Consider the following 27,139-nt stretch of genomic DNA (forward strand, 5'->3'; position numbering starts at 1 on the left):
TTGCAAAAACTAAAAACAATCTAAATTTTCTTACTATGTTCACACAATAGAATATTACACAGGAAGAAAATTAAGTCACGAGCAACAAAACTTTAGTAGCAAAGCAAATCCCAGAAGATAATACAGATTATTAAAGTCTTTTTGTAAAGCTAACAATGAATGTGATAAAAACACCCCAGCCCCAAAAGGAATGATAAGAACACAATTCAAGAGGGTAGGTGTCTTTGAGGGAAAGGCAAAGTGATGGGATAGGGATGGAGAACAAAGAAAGATGTGAGTTATTTGTTCTTGGCTTAGGTGGTGGGTTCATAGGTGTTCATTTATTAGTACAGATAAATGAAAATAAATGAGTAACATGGCTCTGCATAGGTCCAATGATGACAGTGTACCATAAACGAAGGATTATATTTAATCCAATACTTCATACTTAGGAAAAACAACATTCCTCAAGAAATGTTCATAGAAGCTTTGTTTGTAATAGCAAAAACCTGAAAATAACCCAAATGTCCTTCAGCTGGTGAATGGATAAATTCCAGCACATCCATTCTGTGAACTACTACTCAGAAATAAAAAGGAAAAAGCTTGCAATATACACAACAACCTAGATGGACATCAAGGGCATTATGCTTATTGAAGAAAGTCAATTTCAAAAGACTATTCATTGTATGACTCCATTTAATAACATTCTCAAGTGACAAAACTATAGATATGGAGAACAAATTAGTACTTGTCAGGAACATGACAGGGTGAAGGTGTGAATTCAGAGGGGTAGCACTAGGAAGTTCCTCTGTGGTGAGGGAACAGTTCTATATGTTGATTGTGGTGGTGGTTACACAAATCTATACATGAGATTAAATTGCATAGAACTATACATACACCACCCTACAAAAACAGTATATAATAAAGCTACAGTATTCTAAGCATGTTGTTTCAGACACATGAATGGAAAAGAAAGACCAGTTATGGATCCAAAGTTGAGTATCTGATAAAATGACATTTTAAATTAGTGACAAAAGATGGATCACTTAATAAATACTCTCTGTCCTAAATAGATCTAAGATATATGCAAGTAAGAAAGCAAACTAATTAAAGCTAGGAGACAGCATGGGATAATTTTTTCTTTCCTTTCCTTTTCTTTTCTTTTTTTTTTTTTTGAGACAGAGTCTCACTCTGTTGCCCAGGCTGGAGTGCTGTGGCCACGATCCCAGCTCACTGTAACTTTCGCCTCCCAGGTTCAAACAGTTGTCTGCCTCAGCCTCCTGAGTAGCTGGGATTACAGGTGCCCACCATCAAACCCCGCTAATTTTTGTATTTTTAGGGGAGACAGGGTTTCACCATCTTGGCCAAGCTGGTCTTGAACTCCTGACCTCATGATCCACCCGTCTCAGCCTCCCAAAGTGCTGGGATTACAGGCATGAGTCACCATGCCCAGCCTAATCATTCTTAAATAATCAAGGAGAAACTCAAAAAACAAAATATTTATATGGATGACTTCATAAAAATTAAAAATAACACACAGTAAGTAATACAATGAATGAAGTCAAAGTACAAATAACAAACTGGGAATAATGTTTGCTATATATAAGACAGACAAAAGTTGATTTCCTTAATATATAAAGAGGACTTGCAAATCAATGAGACAAATTGCCAATATAAAAATGGGAAAAGACATGAACAGAAAGTTAATAACAATAAAAAACTAAAAGCATGGCTGAAAGACATATAGTGTGATGTGCAATGTCATCTACAATTTTTAAAATATGTATTAAAATTTAAACATTTGCAAATTTGATTATAAATTGTATTGGCTAAGGGGAAATAATGAGCTAATTGTATTTGAGGTGAAATAAAGAGCTAATTGACATTTTAGAAGGCTAGAGACCCCAAACCTTACATGTAATTATCATTTCATTCACATGTTTATTAATTCAACAACTCACAATACTTAAGCATCAACCACGTGCCAGGCATTATTGGTCCTGAGTATGCAGCAGTGAACATAGATTAAAACCCCTACCCTTATGAAACTTATATTCATTCAGGCAGAGAATAAGGAGGTGTGGTAGGAATAAGCTTTGAATGAAGAGAGGATAAGGTAGGAGAAACAAGGATAAACTACCTACATCACATCTCTGTATACAGAATCTCTTCCCTCTCAATTTTCTGGCAATATCCTGCCCATCTAGGTTCATCTCAAATGAATCCTACTCCTCCCTCACTACTTCCCACCTACCCCACATTGTAAAAAATAGTTTCTTTAAGGCTGGGCACAGTGGCTCACACCTGTAATCCCAGCACTTTGGGAGGCTAAAGTGGGAGGATCACTTGAGCTCAGGAGTTCAAGGCTGCAGTGAGCTAGGACAGCACCACTGCACTCCAGCCTGGGCAACAGAGCAAGACCTTATTAAAATTTTTTTAAATTATAAAACATTATATCATGTAGTGTTATTTTTTATATTTCTTTCAATAAATTCAATTGTGCCTTGGACATAACAGAAGTAAATGAATGAATTTTTATCAAAGACAGCATGTAAAATATGTAAGCAGTAGAGCTGTTATGAGAGAAAGGAGACAGTTTGCAGGGGAGGTGGCAGGAGAACAGATGACCAGGTTGCTACTCCAAGATGCAAAATATTTGCATATGAACTGCGTCACAAATGTAAGTGATCAATACTGTGTCAGCAAATATGAAATTACTTTAAATAGGCTATAATGTAGCTAAATGAAACAATGAAGCACAATAAAGGCGGCCCAACATGCACATCCATTTTTGTTTGACTATTTAAAAACTAAGTATTAATAGGTAAGGCCATGAGCACAAGAAAATATATCTAATTAATAGCTAAATAAAAGTACTACAGGATCAAAGGACTACCCTCTAGGCTTTTCACCATCCTACATTTAATTAACTGAAACTCTTTTGAAGTAGAACCAATTTAGTCTTTTTGAAATAAAATATTTTCCCCCAATGCTATAATTATAAATCCAGAACACAACATCCTTGTCTTAGCAAGTCAAAAAAGCCACGTTTTTTTGCATACACTTGTAATTCACGCATTTAGTAAAGAGAGATTGCAGAACATTCAGGAATTTAAAAAAAAAAAAAAAACTGAAAATAAGCACAAAGGAGACATAATAAAAAGCCAGAATCACAATGCTCAAATTACATGGTGCCGGGAAATGTGTAATAAATGCACTTTTTAAAGGTTATATATCACCAAACTCCCTTTTCACCAACATGAGGCCAGGGAACTAACACAAAAGGAGAGACAGAGTAAATAAATGACATAATTCAAGTCAGTGATTCATTAGGAAACAGTTCCTGAGGGTCAAATGAGTCAACATCAATTTTAAGCAGTAAAATTTTCCAATTCTTATTTGGGGGGGACAAGTACGTTGTCCTATCCCTACTTCAAGTCAGCATTACAACAGATAAAAAGTAACACATAAAAACATTTTTTAAATTATGAAAATATTTTTTTAAATTCAAAAAGTAAAAAATAAAAAATGAGGGAGTAGTTCTGCATCTGTAATGGGTAGAAACCAGAATCAGTTCTAAAATTCTGCTTGTGGCTGGCAGCTGTATCATAAGGCAGAATGTGGCTGTTCCCAGAGCAGAACTGGACAGAATGGACTGACTAGAAGGGCATCCTGTGTAAGGCCCAGACACTACTACTATGTTCCAAATTAGGCCAGTTCCAACTTGGGCCACAACAGCCCTTTTATAAGTTAGTTTCAGCTTGCCAATTGTCAGTACCTATTCCCAGGGTCACCATAGGAGACTGTGTACCTCAATACCCCTTGGCTGCTTCATAAGCTGGGGAGTCGGCTAGCTTCCACCCTTCAGACAGGACCTATCAAGGCTACCTGTTGAAGTGGTTGTGTTCTTCTACTCAAGACACCCTGACAACAGGGAGTGGGACCAGTGAACATATGGATTGGCCACTAGTCCATGCCTGGCTGATGGACTGGATGGATCCAGCACTCATACTCTGTGGACAGCGGCACAGAATCTGTAGTGGGTGAGAGTGGAGGACACCGTGTCTACACAAAACTTTTCTGCTCCACTGGCCTTTGGGTTCTCCATCCTTACTCGTGTACTCTGCATTGTGATCTATTTCTTAGCATCAGGCCTGTCTTCTCTACAGCTAGCATGAAATGCTCAGCATAAAGACATCCGCATAGCCCCTGGCTCTCATTGTTCCCTGACCTGAATCTACTCAGCCACTTCATGTTTCTAAACCCGTCCCAAATCTTCCTTCTGTTTTCCTCCTGCCCTCAGTTCAGCAGTCAAAACATCTTTTCTCCCCGATGACCTCTCAGTTGTCATGGTAACCAAAAGGTAAGTACAAAGAAAAAAAATACATAGCAAGGCTAGATGCAAACTTGGATTATCCCCAGATAACTGGCTGAGACCACATTTCTTTTCATCTTGAAAATATGTAATAAATTAGCAACAATCTTTGTGGTTAGCTTTAACGGTTTAACATACTTAGTTTAAAAGGTAGAGAAAAACTGGCTCAACCTGTTTTAAAGAGGCTTCTTGGCAGCCTTTAAGGTTGTCTGCTTTAATTGCCTCAAGTTTTTAAAGACCTTATGGAAAAAAAAGACTTCAAAAGTGACTTACAAAATAATTTAATTAAATTTCAATCACTTCAGACAAATAATATTAATTTCTTATTTTGTTTATTTTATTTATTTATTTATTTGAAATAAAGTCTCATTCTGTTTCCCAGTCTGGAATGCAGTGGCATGATCACAGCTCACTGCAGCCTCAATCTCCTGGGCTCAAGCATTCCTCCCCCTCAGCCTCCTGAGTAGCTGAGACCACAAGTGCATGCCACCATGCCCACCTAATTTTTAAATGTTTTCTAGAGACGAGGTCTCCCTATGTTGCCCAGGCTGGTCTCAAACTTCTGGGCTCAAGTGATCCTCCTGCCTTGACCTCCCAACGTGCTGGGATTGCAGGTATGAGCCACCACACCCAGCCCCCATTTCTTCATAAGAAGGCTGCTTTACATAAAAGCAGGTTGTCCATAGAGATCCATCCTTGCTTACTTTGCCATGATTGAGATCAAACACAGAAACAATTTCTCCAATTGTTCAATGAGCAAATATTGCAAAGAACTATACTCTTGGGACAGATTTTATACCAGTTATTTGAAAAGGTACTTCATCAGGCCAGATTATTATTGCCTCTAACATAAAAGTTCATGCACTCAAATATAAGAATTGAGGGCTGGGTACGGTGGCTCACGCCTGTAATCCCAGCACTTTGGAAGGCTGAGGTGGGCGGATTGCCTGAGGTCAGGAGTTCGAGACTAGTCTGGCCAACGTGGTGAAACCCTGTCTCTACTAAAAAAAAATACAAAAAAATTAGCCAGGCTTGGTGGCATGTGCCTATAAACCCAGCTACTCGGGAGGCTGAGGCAGGGGAATTGCTTGAACCAGGGAGGCAGAGGTTGCAGTGAGCCAAGATTGCACCACTGCACTCCAGCCTGGGCGACAGAGTGAGACTCTGTCCCCCACCCCCCACCCCACCCCCCAAAAAAGAAAAGAAAAGAAAGAAAGAAGGAAGGAAGGAAGGAAGGAAGGAAGGAAGGAAGGAAGGAAGGAAGGAAGGAAGGAAGGAAGGAAAGAGAGAGAGAGAAAGAAAGAAAGAAAGAAAGAGAAAGAAAGAAAGAAAGAAAGAAAGAAAGAAAGAAAGAAAGAAAGAAAGAAAGAAAGAAAGAAAGAAAGAAAGAAATTGAGCCCCCTGTTAATCTCTTTAATTTCTTTATTAACTCCAGTCTCTTTAGGTTCCTGTAGGTGCCGTATGGTGTGTTTATGTCTTCCCCAGGACATCTGGATGTCACAGTGCATTCAAGAGCTTAGGATAGTGTGGCCTCTCTCTCTTTGGCTTGTTCCTCTCCACCTCTCCCTCTTTGTTGTTTTTCCTGTCACAGGCACTTTTCCTTTTTCCCATGCTGACAGAGCTCTACCTTTGAGTAAGTTCCATCTTCCTGCTAAATCTCTCTAGCTCCAGGCCTACAGAAGGGAACTGGGACTGATCTAAGGTACTCATTCACTTGCCAGGGATTAATTAGGCATGTATCTAATTTGGGCAAATAGATGTGAGTAGAAGGCATCCAAGGACCTCCGGAGAGGTTTCTTAAGCTAATAAGTAGAGACACACAATCCTTTTCAGTCCTTGGACATCATTGGGTCCTGAGGATGGCAGAGTTCTGAGCTACTGAATGAATCAATCCTGGAGTGGCGTTCCCAATGTAGAACTAGTTGTTATGGGAAGTGCATTCCTCTATGGTTGAAACCAATTGAGTTAAGGTTTGTTGTTACTTGCAGCTGAAATAGCCTAACAAAATTTCTCACAAGTTTTTCATGAGTAGCTAAGAAATGAATACAAATGATCAGTTTTCTATCCAATTTTAAGAAACATTACTGATAGAAATAACACCAAATAAGGCCGGGCGCGGTGGCTCACGCCTGTAATCCCACCACTTTGGGAGGCCGAGGCAGGTGGATCACTTGAGGTCGGGAGTTGAGACCAGCCTGACCAACATGGTGAAACCCTGCCTCTACTAAAAATACAAAAATTAGCTGGGCGTGGTGGTGCACGCCTGTAATCCCAGCTACTTGGAAGGCTGAGACAGGAGAATCGCATGAACCCAGGAGGTGGAGGTTGCAGTGAGCCGAGATTGCACCACTGTGCTCCAGCCTGGGCGACAGAGTGAGACTCTGTCTCAAAAGAAATCAATTAATAAAATAAAATAAAACAAAAAGTTTTAAAAAAGAAATAACACAAAATAAAACTGATGGCTAAAATTGCACATGGTAAAATTTGTAATTTTTAGAGAAACAAATCTGCTTCGCAGGACTTATTTATGTATCTCACGTTTTATTATGGAAAAATTCAAAATTTCAAAAGTACAGAAACTAATATTATGAAGTCCCACGTACCTGTCTCTTAGTTTCAACAATTACTAACTCAAGGCCATTTTGTTTCACCTACATGCACACCCACTTTTGCTACCTCCAGAATATTTTGAAGCAAATCCAAGACCTCATATTTCTTTTACAAATATAATGAAATACTATTATCATACTAAAAATTAGTAACTCATTAATATCCTTAAACGTTCTGTCAGTGTTCACATTTCCCGGATTGTCTCATAATTTTCTTTGATGGTAGATTTGTTCAAATCAAGATCAAACAAGATCCACAGATTGCATTTGGTGAACATGTTTAAGTCTCTTTTGATCTATAGTTTTCTCTCTCCCTGTTTTTTCCTTGCAACTTATTTGTTTCTCAAAAATAAAAAAAAAAATTTAAAAACTACTCCAGAAAAAAATTAGATTTTGTAAAAATAATGACCACAAAAGAAAGTACACAATGGTGACGCAGAATGGACTTCTTGTCCATTTGATATGAACAAAACAGGATCAATGAACCAAATCTGTGTTGTAAAGTATAAAGGCAAAGGAACTTATTTCAAATACAATTTTTAAAAAATAAAAGGGGAAATTTGAAGGAAATAGTTTAAAACACAAAATTTATCATGGCATTAAATAATTAGATGTTGCTCCATAAAGCCTTTTCTTCATCATCAATATTGACCTAATTTTGATGAAACTTTATACTTAGTATGTCCTTAGCATTGAAACAAAGGTGTTAAAATGGTAGTATGAGAATAACAGAGTCAGAATACCTAATATTGGCTGGGTGTGGTGGCTCATGCCTGTAATCACAGCACTTTGGGAGGCCGAGGCAGGCAGACTGCTTGAGCCCAGGAGTTCGAGACCAGCCTGGGGAACATACTGAAATCCCACCCCTACCAAAAATACAAACGTTAGCCAGTCTCATAACCGGGTCTTTAAATAAATAAGTAAATAAATAAATATTTAAAAATAAAATGAAAAAAAATTTTAAAGAATACCTAATACTTGTCTATGAGATACCCAAGTGAAAATAGCTAATAGGGTTGGAAGGTCAGAAGACAAAGTGCTGTTATGGTTTGAGAAACATCATCAATTAATTCATAATTGAAGCCACTGGACTATAATAAATTACCAAGGATTAAAGTGAAGATTAAGAAAGGGGCTTCAGGCCGGGCACTGTGGCTCACGCCTGTAATCCCAGCACTTTGGGAGGCCGAGGTGGGCAGATTGCCTGAGGTCAGGAGTTGGAGACCAGACTGGCCAACACAGTGAAACCCTATTTCTACTAAAATACAAAAAAATTAGCCAGGCATGGTGGCGTGCACTTGTAATCCCAGCTACTCGGGAGGCGGAGGCAGGGGAATTGCTTGAACCAGGCAGGTGGAGGTTGCAGTGAGCCAAGATTGCGCCACTGCACTCCAGCCTGGGCGACAGAGTGAGCCTCTGTGTCAAAAAAAAAAGCAGTGGGGGGTGGTGGCACTTCAGAAAGAACCGAAAAATACCAACATTTAAATAAGGGGCTAATAGAAGAAAAGTCAGCAATGATAATAAGAACAGTCATAAATGTAGGAAGAAAGAAAGGAGAATATGGAATTCTGGATGCTGTGTCAGCCTTGAGAATACACCTCAAAGACTTTCGACTCTAGGGAAGGTAATTGATGAGGGCTTCCACTGCTAGACTGAAATCTACTGCTGTGCTTGCAACAGGACCAGGCTAGGCACTGAACTAAGTGTTGGATAAATTATGCAGATATGCTCAGTAACTTTATAGGATACATGCTATAGTTCCTAAATAAGTTACTATGATAAACTCTTAATTATACACTATATGGTTTGTATTTTCCAGCTCTTGAGCTGCATTTTTTCCCCCTATTGCCACCCGTGGCAACTCTGCTATCTACCTACCTAATATCCATTATTCCTGTTCTTCTTACCATCAGAACTTCTGTTTTGCTGAAGGCAATAGCATGTGCAGCCAAAAACGTAATTTCCCAGGAGTGGTTATAGGACACAGCTCTGGCCAGTGAGATGTAAGAAAAAGTCTACCGGGGGTACAGAGTGGGGTGGAGCATGGGAAAGCAGCAGTTGCTTTCCTCATTTTAAGAAGTGGGGCAGGCGGACTTGGCTGAAGTGAACTTTTTGCACTTCACCCTTCCTCTTGCCTAGAATTCAGGTATAATATGGAACATGACACAGTCATCTTTTGACTATGAGGGTGAGAACCACATGTTAAAGAAGAAAGAACGGAAAGATAAAAGGAGGCTGGGTGCTTGATGACGTCTTTGACTGTCTACGCTTGGTCTGCCTTCCCCGGGACTTCTAGTTATTTGGAAAAGAAAATGAACCTCTCTTTGTTAAGCCGCTTAGTTTTGTTTTAGTCACATGCAGCTGAATGCTATCAAGATTGATGCATACTTTTGGCCATTTCACTCCTCACTAATATTCCTAACTAAAGGGTTGGCAGAAAAAGTAAAGATAAAACTCATGTGTATATACATACTATCTATATCTATACCCGTATCTATGTATATATGAGTATATTATAACTTGTTCCAAGTTATGATTTGCATAGTGTTTTTAAACAATAAAATCCACAGAAAATCATATCTTTTAGTCCTCATCTTACCAAATAATGTAGTTTCTTCCCTGTTGCAATTCCAGAATGAATCATTTTCTTCTAATCCTAGAAAATTTCCAGCGTATAGCTGAGGATATAACATCACCATAAAATCATAGTTTCTCACCAACAGCTGGCTCCAACAGATTAAATTTCCCTTTGTCTACAATATGCCATGCTGTCCACATATTATAATAAAACAGGGATCTTGGATTTCATCAGGAAATGAAATACTATTAGGGATAGAAAATTGACTACAGGCTACCAGTTTTTTTTATTGAATAAATAGAACACACACAAACACACAAGAATTATAGAAAAGCAAGATACCCTACAACAGCATAGTATAGTTAACTAGCATCCACAAACACAGACATTTAATAAAACAGAAAGCAACAATTTCAAAATGAGCTATCAGGTATGTAGGTATGCAGGCCAGGTACAGTGGCTCACACCTGAAATCCCGGCACTTTGGGAGGCCGAGGCAGTTGGATCACGAGGTCAGGAGTTTCAGAGCTGCCTGGCCAAGATGGTGAAACCCCGTCTCTACTAAAAATACAAAAATTAGCCGGGTGTGGTGGCGGGTGCCTGTAATCCCAGCTACTTGGGAGGCTGAGGCAGGAGAATTCCTTGAACCCAGGAGGTGGAGGTTGCAGTGAGCTGTGATGGCGCCACTGCACTCTAGCCTGGGCGACAGACCAAGACTCTGTCTCAAAAAAAAAAAAAAAAAAAAAAAAAAAAAAAGAGAAAATAAAAGAAAATGAACAAAAACTGGAGAAATCAAGGTCTAGAAGTGAAATAAATATGTTATTTCATCACTTTTGAAGCTTAGAATGACACACATATATTAAGTGGCTCTAGGTACAGAATACTTTATCCCTAAAAGTGAAAGGTTATTTTTGACCTTCCAAATGTAGCAGACTTATTTAACTTTTTCTTTCAACAGAGAAAAACAGTTTCTTTACTGGTGATGTTTGGAAATGGCCAAGATGTGGAGCTGGCAAATACTGCTTTTATAAGTGGGAAAATCATCCAGGCTACAAGAGTACCAGGACTTTGATCTATTCACCATTCTTTCTCATTCCTAGAACGGTGCATAGCACAACAGTAGGCGCACAATATAAAGTTGTTGAATAAATAAATGATTTTTTTTTTCAGAAAGAATTGAAAAAAATGACTGACAGATGGTAAAGAATTTGTTTAAAGTCAAGGAATAGATAACAAATCAATATGAAAGGGATCTGTTTGTCTTGTTTGTTTAGCATCCCTTTTCTTCATCTCCCAGTAACAGAACCCTACCCTTCCTTTGGGGAACTGTTCCTTAACTATCCATTTTATGTGGTTTTTATGGGGTGGTTCAACATATTACTCTCCTGGCAAGGCCTTAGGGGTAGTGGGCTCATAACCCAATCTGGGGCAACTATTCCTTGACATATACATTTACTGAAGCAGAGAGATAAATCTTGTCTTTCTTTTTGGGGTTGCTAGCTGGGGTGATATTTGCCTAGCCCAGAGCTCTATGTAGTCACAACTGTCTTATTTTGAAAAATAAGTAAGGGAGGTTGGGAGGAAACAGAAGTGGAGCTGAAAGGTGAAGACAGAGTCCTCATGTCAGGATCCAGGGGTCCTTGAAGCTAGCTCCACTCCTGCCTTTCTCAGGTACATATGCCAAGACATTTAATTTTTAAATTTTTGAATTATATATAAAAATAGATATTTGAAAATAAGTGTATAGTTCAGTGGCATTAAGTACATTCACATTGTTGTCCAAAATTCAGTTTTCTACTTAAGCTAGATTAAGTTTGTATTGTCATTTGCAGTTTAAAAAATGGTAGTTTTTTTGGTTCATTTTTGTCTTATTAGTGTGTCATAGGAATTCTTTATATATTCTGGATACTACTTCTTTATCAGATATATATTTTGAAAACAATTTCTCCCAACCTATAGCTCACCAAATTAGATTCTTAAGACTGTCTTTTGATGAGCAGAAGTTGTTAATTTTGATGACAACGAATTTATCAATTTTATATTTTTGTGATTAATGCTTTCTCTATCCTAAAAAATCTTTACCTATTCCCAAGTTGCAAATATATTCTACTTGGTTTTCTTCTAGAAGCTGTATAGCTTTATTTTTTTTATTTTTGTTTGCTTGTTTATTCAGTTTTAGAAACGAGATCTTACTCTATCACCCAGACTGGAGTACAGTGGCACAATCAATCATAGCTCACTGCAGCCTGAAACTCCTGGGCTCAAGCAGTCCTCCTGCCTCAGCCTCCCGAGTGGCTAAGACTACAGGTGCACCGCCAGGCCCAGCTTATGTATATACACACACACACACACACACACACACATACATATATATATATACATTTTTAGATTTTTTTGTAGAGAGTGTCTTGCTATGTTGTCCAGGATGGTCTTGAACTCCTGGCCTCAAGTGATCCTCCTGCCTTGGCCTTCCAAAATTCTGGGATTACGTGAGCCACTGAGCCCAGGCTAAAATTAATTTTTATATTTGGTGTAAGATAGAGGTTGAGACTGATATTTTTCCAGATGTATATTCTGTTTTTTCAATATCATACATTGAAGGAATTTTCCATTTCTCATTGGCTTGCTTTGATGCTTTTGTTGAAAAATCAAATGAATGTGGATCTATTTCTGGGCCCACAGAAATAGTCTATTCCATTGACCTGTTTGTATATCCTAATACTAATACTGCACACTCTGAATTGCTGCATATTTATAAGTCTTGAAGTCAGACGGTATAAGTTCTCCAACTTTATTCTGCCCTGAAAGGGCTTTAGATATTATTGCTGTATTATTGGAAAATCATACCTATCGGCCGGGCGCGGTGGCTCAAGCCTGTAATCCCAGCACTTTGGGAGGCCGAGATGGGCAGATCACGAGGTCAGGAGATCGAGACCATCCTGGCTAACATGGTGAAACCCCGTCTCTACCAAAAAATACAAAAAACTAGCCGGGTGAGGTGGCGGGCGCCTGTAGTCCCAGCTACTTGGGAGGCTGAGGCAGGAGAATGGCGTAAACCCAGGAGGCGGAGCTTGCAGTGAGCTGAGATCCGGCCACTGCACTCCAGCCCGGGCGACAGAGCGAGACTCTGTCTCAAAAAAAAAAAAAAAAAAAAAAAAAGAAAATCATATCTATCTAATAGATATTACTAGATAGTATTATTAGGTGTATAGTTGTAGACCCTGGAATTCAAAAAGAAGAATATGCCTTCTTTGTTGTTTTTGTTACTCACCTCAGCAATATTTCTTCCATGTCAGCATGATAAAAGAGGTTTGTTGCAGACATTTGTAATATTGAGCTCTCAGCACACAAATAATCCTTCTTGTTTTGTTTCCTTTGCCTAGCACGCCATATTCCTTTTTCCTAACTCCTATTTGTTCTTCAGTTCCAAGCTAAACTATAAAAATAAAACTATTTACATGTGCATTAAAAAACAAAATGTTTAGGAATACGTCGAAGACTTATAAGACCTTTGACTGAAACCTACGTTAACATTGCTGAGAGAAATTAAAGGTCTTCTTAAATGAGAGAGATAGATCATTTTCACGAATGGGAAAACTCAGTGTTCTAAAGATGTCAATTATTTCTGAATTGATCTAGGGAGTTAACATAATCTCAATCATAATCCTAGCAGGGTTTTTTTTTGGTAGAAATTAACAAGTTTATTCTAAAATTTATATGGAAATGCAAAGGACCTAGAAAACCCAAAGAATCTTGAAAAATAAGGACAAAGTTGGAGAACGTAGGCCATCCAAATTCAAGATTTACCAAGTTTAGCTATGACTTCTTCAAGGATACCTTTTATGGCCCTCCCAGTCTGGATTAAGTGCCCTTCCTCTGTAATTCCATAGTATTACAGAATGCTGGTATCAAAGCACTTATCAGTCCATTTCAGTAATGTGTTATTTGTCTGTATTCCTTGTCCTGGGCTTCATAAGGGCAGGAACAAGGCTTGTCTATCTTGTTTATCCTGAATCTGAAACACCTAGAAAGATGTAACACTACAGGCATACAAGTATTTGCCACATTAAATTGAACTTAAATAATTTACATAAAAGAGCTAATATTTTAAAAGAAAGCTCATAAAGATTCATCTTCTGCTTGAGAACTGCTTCATCAGGTGACCAAGACTAGTTTTTGGACTTGGTCTTTAAAAATATTAATATTACTGTGACGGAACTAAAAAGATGAAGATCATGCAATTTGATTCATAAGACATTAGTTCAACCCTTAGAAATCAAACCCTCTAAATATTTATAGTACGTTGCTCAGCAGTTGTACTCTCAAGAATTTAGGTATGGAATACTGCAGAAGGCAAAAATGGCTTTATTCACAATGGTGTTCAATGTTATTGCTATTTACACAGGAAAAATAGAGACAAGTTAAGAAACCTATAAATGAGAATAAAATTTTTAAAAAATACCATGGTAGATCAACTTGACATAATATTTTACAGCCATAAGATGATTATCAAAATAGTATAGTGTTTCCCAAAACGGCAGATGAGGTTATTTGTATTAACCTTCTTGCTAAAACTAAATAATAAAGCTCAGTTATTATTTTTAACCTCCTTTTAAATCACAAAGAAGAAATGACAAGTCAGTAAAATATTACCAGGCCAAAAGTGAAAGGAAAATGTTATTCCAAAGATGTAACTGTGCGAGATGTGGCTTTTGCCCTGAGAGTATTTGCCAATCTTGAAAATTTTGAACCTTAATTTTAAAACTGTCACAGGCAAGACAGAAAGCAAAGCCAAGGTCTGCATAAGCTTGACAGTCTAACAGGAGAAACTTCTCACAATATTGGAACCCCAAAGAGCTACGCTATCCAAGTAACTATAAACTAGAAGAGAAATATTTTACATGGAATTACAGCCTACATAGGGTCACCGGAGCACCAGATAATTTCAAGCCTTAAAGTAGTTGAACTACCAGGCACTTGGCAATTCCTCTCTAGAGAAAAGAATTTTCTCTATAAAGAGAAGCAAATGCAAATGCTCTCTAGAGAACTTTCATTGCAAGTCTAAATTTACTCCCACAAATAGTTTTTCAAATACAGTGTCCATTTTACACACACACACACACACACACACACACACACACACACGGCTCACAAAGAAACCAGACTGCAGAGCAGGAGCTAGCAAAAACATTAGACAAGGGAAACAGACCCATAAATACTTTAAATTTTAAACAACGAGGCTGGCTATAGGTTTAAAAAGTAAAAGACAAGTTTGAAGCTCTCTGTAGAGTACAGGAAACTATGAAAAGTGCTGTAGTACATTTACAAATGAATCCGAAATAATTCTAGAAATAGAAAATACAATAACCTTAATTAAAAACCCAAAAGTAAAGCTTCTGGATGGGTGGAACACATTGAGGTGCTAGGAGGGTGGTGTGCCCTGAGAGCCACAGAAGCTCTGCACCACCCGTGCTCCCACACCTTGCCCTATGCACCTCTTCCACTTGGCCATTTCTGAGTTGGAGGAGAAGAGGGTCATGTGAAGATAGAGGGAGAGATTGGAGTTATGCAGCTACAAGCTAAGGAACACTTGGAGCTACCAGAAACTGGAAGAGGCAAAGAAAGATTTTCCCCATAGGCTTCAAAGGAGTTTGGCCCTGCTGACACCTTAACGTTGAACTTCTGGCCTCCAAAACCCCAAGATAATAAAATTCTGCTGATTTAAAGACAAACGACCCAAATGTCAGATCCCTGCTATGAATCCATGGCTCGCAGCTTCGGCTGCACATTGGAAATCCATGGGAAAGCTTAAAACAAAAACCAAGCACAAAGAAAAAACCCCACTGATGACCATGCTCCAACCCAGATCGGGTAAATCATAATCTTAGGGAGTGAAGCCCAGCAGCTGAGTCCTTTAAAAGATGTGCACCCTGAGTTGGGAACCATTACTCTGGATCAGGAATGGTCAAGTTGTGGCCCATGGGACAAATCTGGCCTGCCACCTGCTTTTGCAAACAAAGTTTCACTGGAATATACACGTGCACACAAACAAAGCCAAGGGGTCAGTTTGGTCACTTATATGCTGCTGGAAAGAGAATTAGTAAACTGGAATAAAAGAAATAATAATAATTAGAGTATAAATTAATGAGATTAAAAAATAGAAAAGCAGTAGAGAAAATCAATAAAACCTAAAATTGGTTCTTCGAAAAATTGACAAAAATGATACAACTTTAGCTAGATTGACCAAGAAAAAGAGAGAAGACTCAAATTACTAAAATAAAAAATGAAAGAGGACATTACTACTCACAGAAATAAAAAGGATTATAAAGGAATACTGTAAACAATTGTATGATAACAAATTAGATAACTTAGATTAAATGGACAAATTCCTACAAGGACACAAACTACTGAAATTGGCTATAGACAAATGAAGAGATCTATAACACATGAAGAGATTGAATTAATAATGAGAAAACTACCCACAAAGAAAAGTCCAGGTCCAGATAGCTTTACTGCTAAATTCTACTAAACATTTAAGGAAGAATTAATGTCAGCTCTTCACAAACTCTTCCAAAAATTGAGGGAGAAAGAAACACTTCCAGATTCATTTTGTGAGGCCAGTATTACTCTGATATCCAAATCAGACTAATATATCACAAAAAAAGATAACTACAAACTAATATCTCTATTGAGTATGAACAAATAAATCCTCAACCAAATACTAGCAACTAAATCCAGAAACATGAAAACAATGATACACCATGACCAAGTGGGATGCAAGTTTGGTTTAACTTCCCAAAATTAATAATTAATTATATCATACCAATATAATTTAAAAACTCATATGATCATCTCAATGGATATGGGAAAGCATTTGACAAAATCCAACATTCATGATAAATACACTCAACAAGCTAGAAACAGAAGGGAACTTCATCAATCTGATGAGAGCATCTACAAAAAAACCCACAGTTAACATATACTTAATGGTGGAAGACTGAATACTTTCCCCCTAAAATCAGGAACAAGACAAGAATGTCTGCTCTTGTCACTTCTATTCAATATTGTACTGAAGGTTCTAGTCAGAGCCAGTAGGCAAGAAAAAGAAATCAAAGGCAACCAGATTGGAAAGGAAGAAATAAAACAATCTCTATTCACAGAGGACAAATATTTGCAAATCATATATCTGACCTATATTAGGGACATATATCCAGAAATAAAAAGAACATTTAAACTCAATAAGAGACAAATAACCCAATCACAAGTGGACAAAATATATTAATTTCCTTCTTTTTTTTTTTTTTTTTTTTTTTGAGATGGAGTCTCGCTCTGTCGCCCAGGCTGGAGTGCAGTGGCCGGATCTCAGCTCACTGCAAGCTCTGCCTCCTGGGTTTACGCCATTCTCCTGCCTCAGCCTCCCGAGTAGCTGGGACTACAAGCGCCCGCCACCTCACCCGACTAGTTTTTTATATTTTTTAGTAGAGACGGGGTTTCACCGTATTAGCCAGGATGGTCTCGATCTCCTGACCTCGTGATCCGCCCATCTCGGCCTCCCAAAGTGCTGGGATTACAGGCTTGAGCCACCGCGCCCCGCCTAATTTCCTTCTTAAAGGAAGATACAGAAGTAGCCAATAAGCACATGAAAAGATACTCAACATCTTTAGTCATCAGGGAAATTCAAATCAAAACCACAACGAGATAGCATTTCACACTCACTAAAATGGCTAGAATAAAAAAGTCAGATGATAACAAGCATTGGCAAATCTGTGGAAAAATTGGAAGCCTCATACACTGCTGGAGGGAATGTAAAATGGTACAGTCACTTTGAAAAACAATCTGGCAGTTCTTCAAATGGTGAAACACAGAGTTACCATATGATCTAACAAATCCATTCTTAGGCATATACTGACAAGAAGTGAAAACTATTTTTTTTTGTTTTTTAAGATGAAGTCTCCTTCACTCTGTTGCCCAGGCTGGAGTGCAGTGGTGCCATCTCGGCTCACTGCAACCTCTGCTTTTTGGGTTTAAGCCATTCTCCTGCTTCAGCCTCCCCAGTAGCTGGGATTACAGGTATGCTCCACCACTCCCGCTAATTTTTGTATTTTTAGTAGAGACAGGGTTTCACCATTTTGGCCAGGCTGGTCTCTTACTCCTGACCTCAAGTTATCCACCTGTCTTGTCCTCCCAAAGTGCTGGGATTACAGGCGTGAGCCACTGCACCCAGCCAAAGACATTTTATACAAAAAATCATACATGAATGTTTATAGAAGCATTATTCACAATAATCAAAAGACAGAAATGACTGAAATGTCCACCAATGGATGGATCAACAAATATGGCATATGCATACACTGGAATATTATTCAGCTGTAAAAAAAAAAAATGAAGTATATGCTACAACACAGATGAGCCCTGAAAACATGCTAAGTGAAAGAAACCAGTCACAAAAGACCACATATGATATAATTCCCTTTAGATGAAATGTTCACAACAGGGCAATCCACAGAGCCACAAAGTAAATTAGAGGTTGCTTAGGCCTGGGAGTGGGGAGATAGGGTTGTAGTGGTCTGATGGCTAAAGAGCACGGAATTTCTTTTGGAGGTGATGAACGTTTTAATTGACCATAGTGATGTTTGTACATATCTGTGAATGTAACAAAAACTACTGAATTGTATACTTTAAACGGGTGAACTGGGCAGGCTCTGGGCATACTGCCTATGAGTTAGCCCTGCTCTGCAAGGAGCAGTAAAAAATAATAAATAATAATAATAATGAATAAATAAGTGGTTGAATTGTATAGTATGTGATTTATATCTCAATGAAGTGTTAAAAAATGGAATGAGGCACCGACTCTCAGGTGCCAACCCTGCACTTCACAAACCTAAGCACAAAGGCTTCCTCACATTTTGCACCTTGAGTTCTTTGCCTTGCTTCACTATATTCCTGGGTATGTTCTGCATCCATCTCCCCTTTCACAAAGATAACCATCTTTTTATTTGTTGTTCTTGTTGGATCCCCTTGCCTCAGAGGAGGTTTTTATGTAACAGGGCTAAAAGTAGAAAATTGCTTGCGAGATACTTCCTTTCTGGGCTCTTTTTTTTAATAGAGTTCACTAGAGTTTATGACAAATATGTTTGTGAGCAACAAGAAAATACTTCTTTTCAGAGCAGTCACAGAGCAGAATGATAGATTTTTGTTAAGATTTAAAGTCTTAAAGTAGGCAGGTAATGAGAGAGAGAGGCCCTGAACTCTGCCTGGTGGTAGCATTTCAAGGAATGGGCAAGATTTTAGAGGAGATGGCTATGTGGCAAACCTAGACGGAGGCTTTGGGGTTCCTAGCCTCAACCAAGTTTCCTGGGAATTGCTTACAAATGGTATGCAGGGAGAAAGCTGTCAGACTTCCAGTGTCAGTGACCACTACGGCTCTGGACAATGCAGATGCTTGCAGAAACCTTAATGAACTCGACCTACAGACCCTTCCTGTTTTCCAAGTACTAGATAAGGCCTGGGTGGGGAGGAAAATTCCAGATATTAATGAAAATTCAAATTCTTGCTGCCCTAACAGAGTGAGAAATTCCAGTCTTTTAATTAATTTTTTTTTTCTCTTTTTACAGACAGGGTCCTGTTCTGTTGCCCAGGCTGGAGTGCAGTAGCACAGTCAAGGCTCACTGCAGCCTGGAACTTCTGCCTTACCCTCCCAAGTAGCTACAACTACAGACCTGAGCCACCAAGCCCAGCTAACTAAAAAAAAAAAAAAAGATTGTTGTTGTTTTGTAGAGACAGGGTCTTGCCTTGTTGCCCAGGCTGGGGTTAAACTCCTGGGCTAAAGGATCCTCCTACCTTGGCCTCCCAAAATGCTGGGGTTAGAGGTATGAGCCACCATGCTTGGCTAGATTTTTTGTTAATAATAAAGAAATGTGTATTTCTTATACAGTGGAGGTTTTTCTTTTAAACTTTTTTATTTTGAAATAATTTCACGGCTGGGTGTGGTGACTCATACCTGTAATCCCAGCACTTTGGGAGGCCGAGCAGGAGGATTGCTCGAGCCCAGGAACACAAGACCAGCCTGCGCAACATGGCAAGACCTTGTCTCTACAAATAATTAAAAAATTAGCCAGGTATGGTGGTGGGCAACTGTGGTCCCAGCTATGCAGGAGGCTGAGGAGGGAGGATCATTTGAGCCCAGGAGGTCACGGCTGCAGCAAGCCATGATCACGCCACCTCACTCCAGCCTGGGCAACAGAACAGGACCCAGTCTCAAAAAAAAAGAAAAGAAAAGAAAAAATTTCAAAGTTACAAAAATAAAAATAGTGCAAATAATACATATATATTATATATATGTGTGTGTGTGTGTGTGTGTGTGTGTGTGTGTGTATATATATATATATTTTTTTTTTTTTTTTTTTGAGAGAGAGATTTTGCTCTTGTCGCCCAGGCTGGGGTGTAATGTGTGATCTTGGCTCACTGCAACCCCCACCTCCCAGGTTCAAGCATTTCTCCTGCCTCAGCCTCCCAAGTAGCTGGGATTACAGGTGCCTGCCACCATGCCTGGCTAATTTTTGTATTTTTAGTAGTGACGGGGTTTCACTATGTTGGCCAGGCTGGTCTTGAACTCCTGACCTCTGGTGATCCACCCACCTCAGCCTCCCAAAGTGCTGGGATTACAGGTGTGAGCCACCGCGCCCAGCTATTCATATATTCTTTACCCAGATCCACCCACTGTTAACATTTTCCTCCATTTGCTTTGTCCTTTGCTATTCATTCAACTATGTAATATATATATTTGTATAAGACATATATAATAAATATTTGTATAGACATACACGTTTTTTTAAAAATCATTGGACGGTAAGTTATATATATTAGGATTCTAAGATATTAGGTCCATTATATGTAATATTGGTAACATATTATATTATATATATATGTAGTAAATATAATACAGTCATATGCTGCACAAGGATGTTTCGCTCAAAGAACAGCATATACAATGGTGGTCCCATAATCTTATAATGGGGCTGAAATATTCCTATGACTGAGTGATGTCTTGATGATCCTGACCCAGTGTAGGCCTAGGCTTATGTGTACGGTGCTTATAAAGTCTACAGTAGTGTACAGTAGTGTCCTAGGCCTTCCCATTCACTCACCACTCACTCACTGACTCACTCAGAGCTACTTTCAGTCCTGCAAGCTCCATTCATGGTAAGTGCACTATATAGGTGTGCCATTTTATATTTTTAAACCATAATTTTTATACCAAAAGTTGTACCTTTTCTATATTGAGATATGTTTAGATATCCACATGCTTACAACTATATTACAGTCCCCTACAGTATTCAGTACAGCAGCATACTGTACAGGTTTGTAGCCTGGGAGCAATAGGCTATACCATATAGCCTAGGTGTGTAGTGAGTTATACCATCTAGGTTTATATACTCTATGATGTTAAGATGACAGAATCACCTAATGATGCATTTCTCAGAACATATCCCTGTCATTAAGTGATGTATGTCTGTATATAGGGACCAAGAAGACTATTCTTTTTCATAACCACAGTTAATGTTGCCAGGCTTAGCAAATAAAAATGCAGGATGCCGTGGGCAAATTCCAACAGAAATGAGAGCTCTGAGCTTTCCCAGACTGGGGGAACTACTATACTTCCTCTGCTGAACACACTTAGACACTGTTGTTGGATTTGATGAGTTGGAGTATGCTTACCCTCCAACGTCCGAACAATAAACCTAATCCGCTGGGCAAGATTTCTGGTAAGTAGTTAATGTCTGCTATGATCTTGCTGATAAAAGTGAAGGTTAGTTGGCTCTTTTTTTCCATCTCTTGAAAGCTCTGTTGATTTGGTAGTGTTTCTCAGAAATGAATGAATAGAATTGTCTTATAAAAAAACACTGTTTAACAAATTTAAATATAAATCATCACTGGATCTTTTTAAAATGTAGATTCTGATGCAGCAGAACTGGAGTGGAGTCTGAAATTTTGTATTTCTTAATAAGCTTCCAGAGGACATCAGTACAGTGGTCCTCCTAATCACACTTTGAGTTGTGGGATTATGGCCACCTCTGTGACAGTCAATAGATATTTCAAATATGCAGGTACCTGGGCCTTATGCCAATGTATTGATTCAGAATCTCTGGAGGCAGTGTCCAGGAATATGAATTTAAACAAACTCCTAGTGAGATATGAAAACCACTAGTCTATGGGTTTGAAATATCCTCTATCTTATTCTCAACATGTTTGTTTCTGAAAGCCCAGTGCAGGTCCCTCCTGCTTGATGCTTTTTTCATTGACCACCTCAGATGTAAATTCATTAACAGTTGTTGGCAGCATTTGCTATTTATCATGGGCTTTCTTTTATTATATATATCCTGTCTCCTTAGATGTTATTTCTCGAAATGAACAATTATATAGATTCTTGTAGCCTCAGCTCCTACCATAATGCTTAGCAGAGAGTAAATGTATCATGGACAATAATGGTGATGGTAGTGGAAGATGAATTTCTCTCCAGGACACGTGATTGTTTCCCAGGCCTTGTGTGATTAAAAGAACAAGAGTCCTGCTGACTCCACAAAAGAAACAATCACTTAGCAAAAACTGCAACTCCCAACTATGGCATGTTTTTCAGAAACTGGAACCACAATCCTTTTGTACCTTGGTAGTTTGGATTTTATTATGGTAAATGGTACTTTAAAGGAAATAAAGTAATACTTTGAACTTATTATGTCTTTTATCTGTGAAACGCAGACTAATGCCATTTATTAAGTTACTGTACAGCCATGATGTAAATATTATCATACCCTCCTCACAAAAAAGCTGACTAGCGAAAGAGTTGTAATATACTTGGTCAAAATCATAGCCATTCTAAGAAGGCCAAACCAAGAAATGGAGGAGTAGCTAGGTGGCTGAAGGTCAGCACTTCTCAGCGTTTCCCAGACCTCAAGTTAGGTGAGCATTTCATAGGAGAGGCGGCTAAGAAGTCACGGAAGACTATTTCAATTTGAGTGAAGCAATCTCCTCTTCCTCCGTATTCCCATTACCACTGCTCTTGGTATCTTGTGATGCTTATACATTCTTGTATCAAGGTTAAATGTCGACCCATCTTCCCTCAACAACTTCCTCATCTGTTTTACAGTAATCTTGTTCTCCCTACCTCCTAGTTTACTGTAGCAGCAGAGCTATTAGGTTGGTACAAGTCATTGCCGTTTTTGCCATTACTTTTAATGCCATCATTTTTAATGGCAAAAACCGCAATTTTTTTGCACCGACCTAATAAAATAACTGCAGCCGAGGGAATCTGAAATGAGACTCGAACCCTAGTTTGACCGCTCACGAACTCGGCCTCTTAGGAGAGGACTGTCTCAGGGAGTCAGTTTCTTCTTTGTGTGTGAAACGGGAAAGGACTACGCCCCTCTACCTTACTGAGGGATTGAAGCGACAGAATGCGATTCGTCAACTGCACAGCACTAAACGGATACCACTTTGCCCCCTTACTATGTCATTCCTTGTTTAATTTAATGCCAGGGCCACATACCGCAGCATAACTAATAGGGATAGGGAACTACCTCGAAGTAGAAAGGGAGGTAACGGAGGGCGCGGAGCTGCTGGGAGTAGTAGTCTCCGCGGCGGTCTCCACTGAGCTCAAAGGAAAGAACTACAACTCCCGTGAGGCAGTGCGCGGACAGCTCGCACAGCCCCTCCTCCCACAAGCGGCGCGTGCCCCCAAGAGAAACTGGGGGTCTGCGCGCGCGCTGGGGATCTGCAGGGCAAGCACGAAGGCAGCTTCCTAGTGGTAGCCGTGAGAGCAGATCGAGGAAAGGAGACCCATGGCAAATTAAAAAATAAAAATAACCGTACACTATTGCCTCATCACCCGGACGGGCTGTAAACCCATGCTACTTCGGAGTCGTGGGGAGCGCGCTCCCGGACTCCAGCCTAGAGCTTCGCGGACTTAAATCAGCAGAGGCGGGAAGGGGCGGGGCCTAAGGCGCGGGGCAGGGCCGTAGGCGGTGCGGGCGGCGGCGGCAGCGGCTGCGGCGGCGGCGGGGCCAGGACCCAGACATCTGGGACTGTTGTTGTTCTCTCGCGGCGCGAACGCCTCAGTCACTTCGCCCAGAGACCCCGACCTGGTCCGCTGGGGAGCAGGCGGCCATAAACCCCTCTCTCGCGGTTCCCTGACGCCGCAGCAGGAGCTGTTACAAACACCCTGCGATTGGTCTCCAATGCCCTTCAGTGAGGTGGGGACGCCCGGACCCTGGTGAGCGAACCCCAGGCCACCGCCCACCCCAACTCAGTGTCTTCGCCGGCCCGCCCGTACACCTGTCTGGTCGCCATGGCTGAAAACACAGAGGGGGATCTGAACTCCAACCTGCTCCACGCCCCCTACCACACCGGGGACCCTCAGCTGGACACGGCCATCGGGCAGTGGCTCCGCTGGGATAAGGTGGGTACCTGGTCAGCCTGGCATCCGCCGTCGCCTCCCCCCCATAGTCTGCTCTTTCCTATGCCCACCCAGCGCCCCACGGGCTGCAGAGGAAATGGCTCGGGACACCGGGCGGGGGGCAGCGGAGCAGGGCGTTGCCACTCACCTATGCGTGGGGTTCCTCCTTCGGTCCGCCAGAGCCGAACATCTGCATCGCTTCCTTCTGCGGTGCTCTCAATTGTAACCTCCCTTCCTCTTCTTTACCCTCTTTCCCTTCAAGTGCTGTCTTCCCTCTTTCTTACAAAAAAAAAAAAAAAAAAAAAAAAAATCATTGTAAGTTATACCCTAAACAACGATTTCCTTTCCCTTTTTCTCCCTTGACTTCCTTCTCCACAAACCTGAAAGTGGTTTCTGGCACCCTTACTGGGCGTTTCTAACCGCTCTCTGCTTTAGTTCTGGTCTGGTGTGTTTCCTCCTGTCGCTAGGTAGTCGCTGGTCTTCTATCACTCCTTGGTATTTTCTAGTATCACCTTTTGCTCTTGGGAAAGGCAAGGCGCTTACCTCTTCTTTCTCCTGCTGGCAGCTATTTTCTGGAATTAATCTGTTCAAGGAATCGTGTTTTCCAGGTTTCATATGGTACTCTTAATACAGGATTGTTTTTGCCTTAACCCTTACTTCTCTACCAACAGCTCCCCACCCACCCTCCGCCCCCACCTCCAAATTGTTGCGGTAATTAAACCTTGTGCGGGCATTTGGGATGGATTTGTGACCATCAGAATTAAAATGCAGCTATCTTACTTGTAAAAGAGGTCCCTGGTGGCTCAAACAAAGGAAGATAATCCAAGCTTTTGCTTTGTCAAGTGCATAAAATACCTTTGTTGAAGTAGAGAAGGCAGCACATTTAAAATGGAATTAATGACACTGAATTAAGGAATTTGTATGGTATTATGTGACATCATGTTACAAATGAATTTCCTTAAGGCTTCTCTTTCTGAAAGTTTTGTTTTTACTTCGTTCATTCATTCATTCAGCAAAAAAATATTGAATGCCGAGTGTGTGTTTTAGGTCTTGTTAGACCCAGGAAATACTTGTGAGGAAAATAGAAAGGGTTCCTGCCCTCAATAAGCCTCAGTTAGCAGATGAGGAAGACCAACAAATAAGCAGTTACAATGAGGTATTTGGTGTTAATTGGTCATATGTATATTGGACGAATAATTCTTTCTCTACAGTCTAATGCTTCTCAAACCTTAATGTGCTTACAGGTCACCTGGGAATCTTGAAATAACAGATTCTGATTCAGGAGGCGTGGGGTGGGGCCTCGGATTCTGCCTAAGAATGAATTTCCAGGTGATACTAATGCTGCTGGTCTGTGGACCACACTTGGGGTAGCAAAACTTTTTGTTCTCTTTAGGTGCCAGTTTTAACTATACTTTTCCTAATCAGTCTCCTGATTGATTTTTTTTTTTTTAAACAGGGTCTCTCTGTGTTGTCCAGGCTGGAGTGCAGTAGCACAATCGTAGCTCACTGCACCCACTGCAGCCTTGAACTCCTGAGCTCAAGTGATCTTTTTGCCTTAGCCTGCTGAGTAACTGGGACTATAGGCACATGCCACCATGCCCAGCTAATTAAAAAAAAAAAAAAATTTTTTTTTTTTTTTTAAGAAATGGGGTCGCATTGTGTTGCCCAGGCTTGTCTTGAACTCTGGGCCTCAAGGGATTCTCCCACCTCAGCCTCCCAAAGTGTTGGGATTATAGGTGTGAACCACCTCACCCAGCCCCTGAAAAAGAATGGAGAGAGGTTGGGCACAGTGGCTCACGCTTGTAATGCTAGCACTCTGGGAGGCCAAGGCGGGCAGATCATCTGAGGTCAGGAGTTCAAGACCAGCCTGACCAACATAGTGAAACCCTGTCTCTACTAAAAATACAAAAAAAAAAAAAAATTACCCAGGCGAAGTGGCACATGCCTGTAGTCCCAGCTACTCGAAGGCTGAGGCCAGAGAATCACTTGAACCCGGCAAGCGGAGGTTGCAGTGAGCTGAGATCATTCCACTGTACTCTAGCCTGGGTGACAGAGGGAGACTCCATCTCAAAAATAAATAAAGCAAAACAACATAAAATAAAAATAATGAAGATAAAAATTCATCAAAAGTGGAAGATAAATTCTTAATTTGTATTTAAAGTGCCTTTGAACATAAGGCATTGGCTGAAACCTGTGAGAGACAGAAAGATGAAATAGATATGGATCATATCGTTAAAGAACATAGAAGGGAAGGAAAAGCATAAATAATAGGGGCAAGTAATAAGTATCCTTAACAGAGGAATAGATTTAGGTAATTCGTTAATAAATATAATAAATTTCTTCATTGATCCTTTCTTAATAGGAGAGAATATATTTGATGGAGAAATCATACCTACTGTAGATTGATACTATAGAGAAGCTAGACTATGTCTCAGGGCACTGAAATTTAGAGTGCAGAAATGTAAAGATCAGACTCATAGCATTTCTTACATTATACATTGATGACATGGGTAGTCTTTTAACATAGAGAAACTGAGTTTAACACCTGATGAATACCTATTTAATTAAAACAGGAACCAACTGCCACCAATTATTCATGACTCAGATGAGGCATATAATCAGTTATAAATTGATTCGAGGTCAATTTGTTACTTGCGTTGGTCACTAAAATTACTAATCTTAGTCTCGGTTGGTGTATTTGAAAAGTCTTTATGAAAAAATGTTATTTGTGCTTGAACTTTCAGAATTAGTTAAACTTAGACTTGCTAACATAAGGAGAACTATGACAAGCATAGAGAGAAATTTTAATGTGTGTATTAAGAACTTTTATTTCTGCTGTTGCTCAGGGTACATAGAAAATTTTGGAAGGATATGTAAAGACCAGGTCATAGAAGGGCTTTAGTATGTTTTGAAGGGCTTAAATACACACAGGTGTGCGTGTAAATATTAAAAAGTAAACAATGCAACAAGATGGGCTGTTTATTGGGGCAGTTTGGGGTACTCCACGTAGTTTCTATGGGGTGGCTTTCTGTTGGTAAATTTACAAGTCCAGAATGTGACCTTCCAGTTCCTGAGCCTTCAGCCTAATTTGTTAGCCTACCTTGTCTCAGGATGGACTCACTGTGCTCAATGTCACAGAAACTGATGTC

At 39.8% G+C, this 27,139-nt stretch overlaps 1 protein-coding gene and 1 long non-coding RNA gene across 2 annotated transcripts in view; one reads left to right on the forward strand and one right to left on the reverse strand.

Moving 5' to 3' along the window:
* The window catches only part of LOC115893567, a 44,064-nt gene extending 19,752 nt beyond the window's left edge, over positions 1-24,312 (reverse strand). Inside the window, exon 1 of the long non-coding RNA XR_004053590.1 lies at positions 24,139-24,312. This is a non-coding gene — a long non-coding RNA (uncharacterized LOC115893567). The remainder of the gene's footprint in view (positions 1-24,138) is intronic.
* The window catches only part of PGM2L1 (phosphoglucomutase 2 like 1), a 67,999-nt gene continuing 64,420 nt past the window's right edge, over positions 23,561-27,139 (forward strand). Inside the window, exon 1 of the mRNA XM_010366824.2 lies at positions 23,561-23,993. Coding sequence (XP_010365126.2) covers positions 23,883-23,993 — 111 coding nt within the window. The 5' untranslated portion in view covers positions 23,561-23,882. The remainder of the gene's footprint in view (positions 23,994-27,139) is intronic.

This window comes from Rhinopithecus roxellana, chromosome 15 (genome assembly GCF_007565055.1).
Source record: "Rhinopithecus roxellana isolate Shanxi Qingling chromosome 15, ASM756505v1, whole genome shotgun sequence".
Lineage (NCBI taxonomy): Eukaryota > Metazoa > Chordata > Mammalia > Primates > Cercopithecidae > Rhinopithecus > Rhinopithecus roxellana.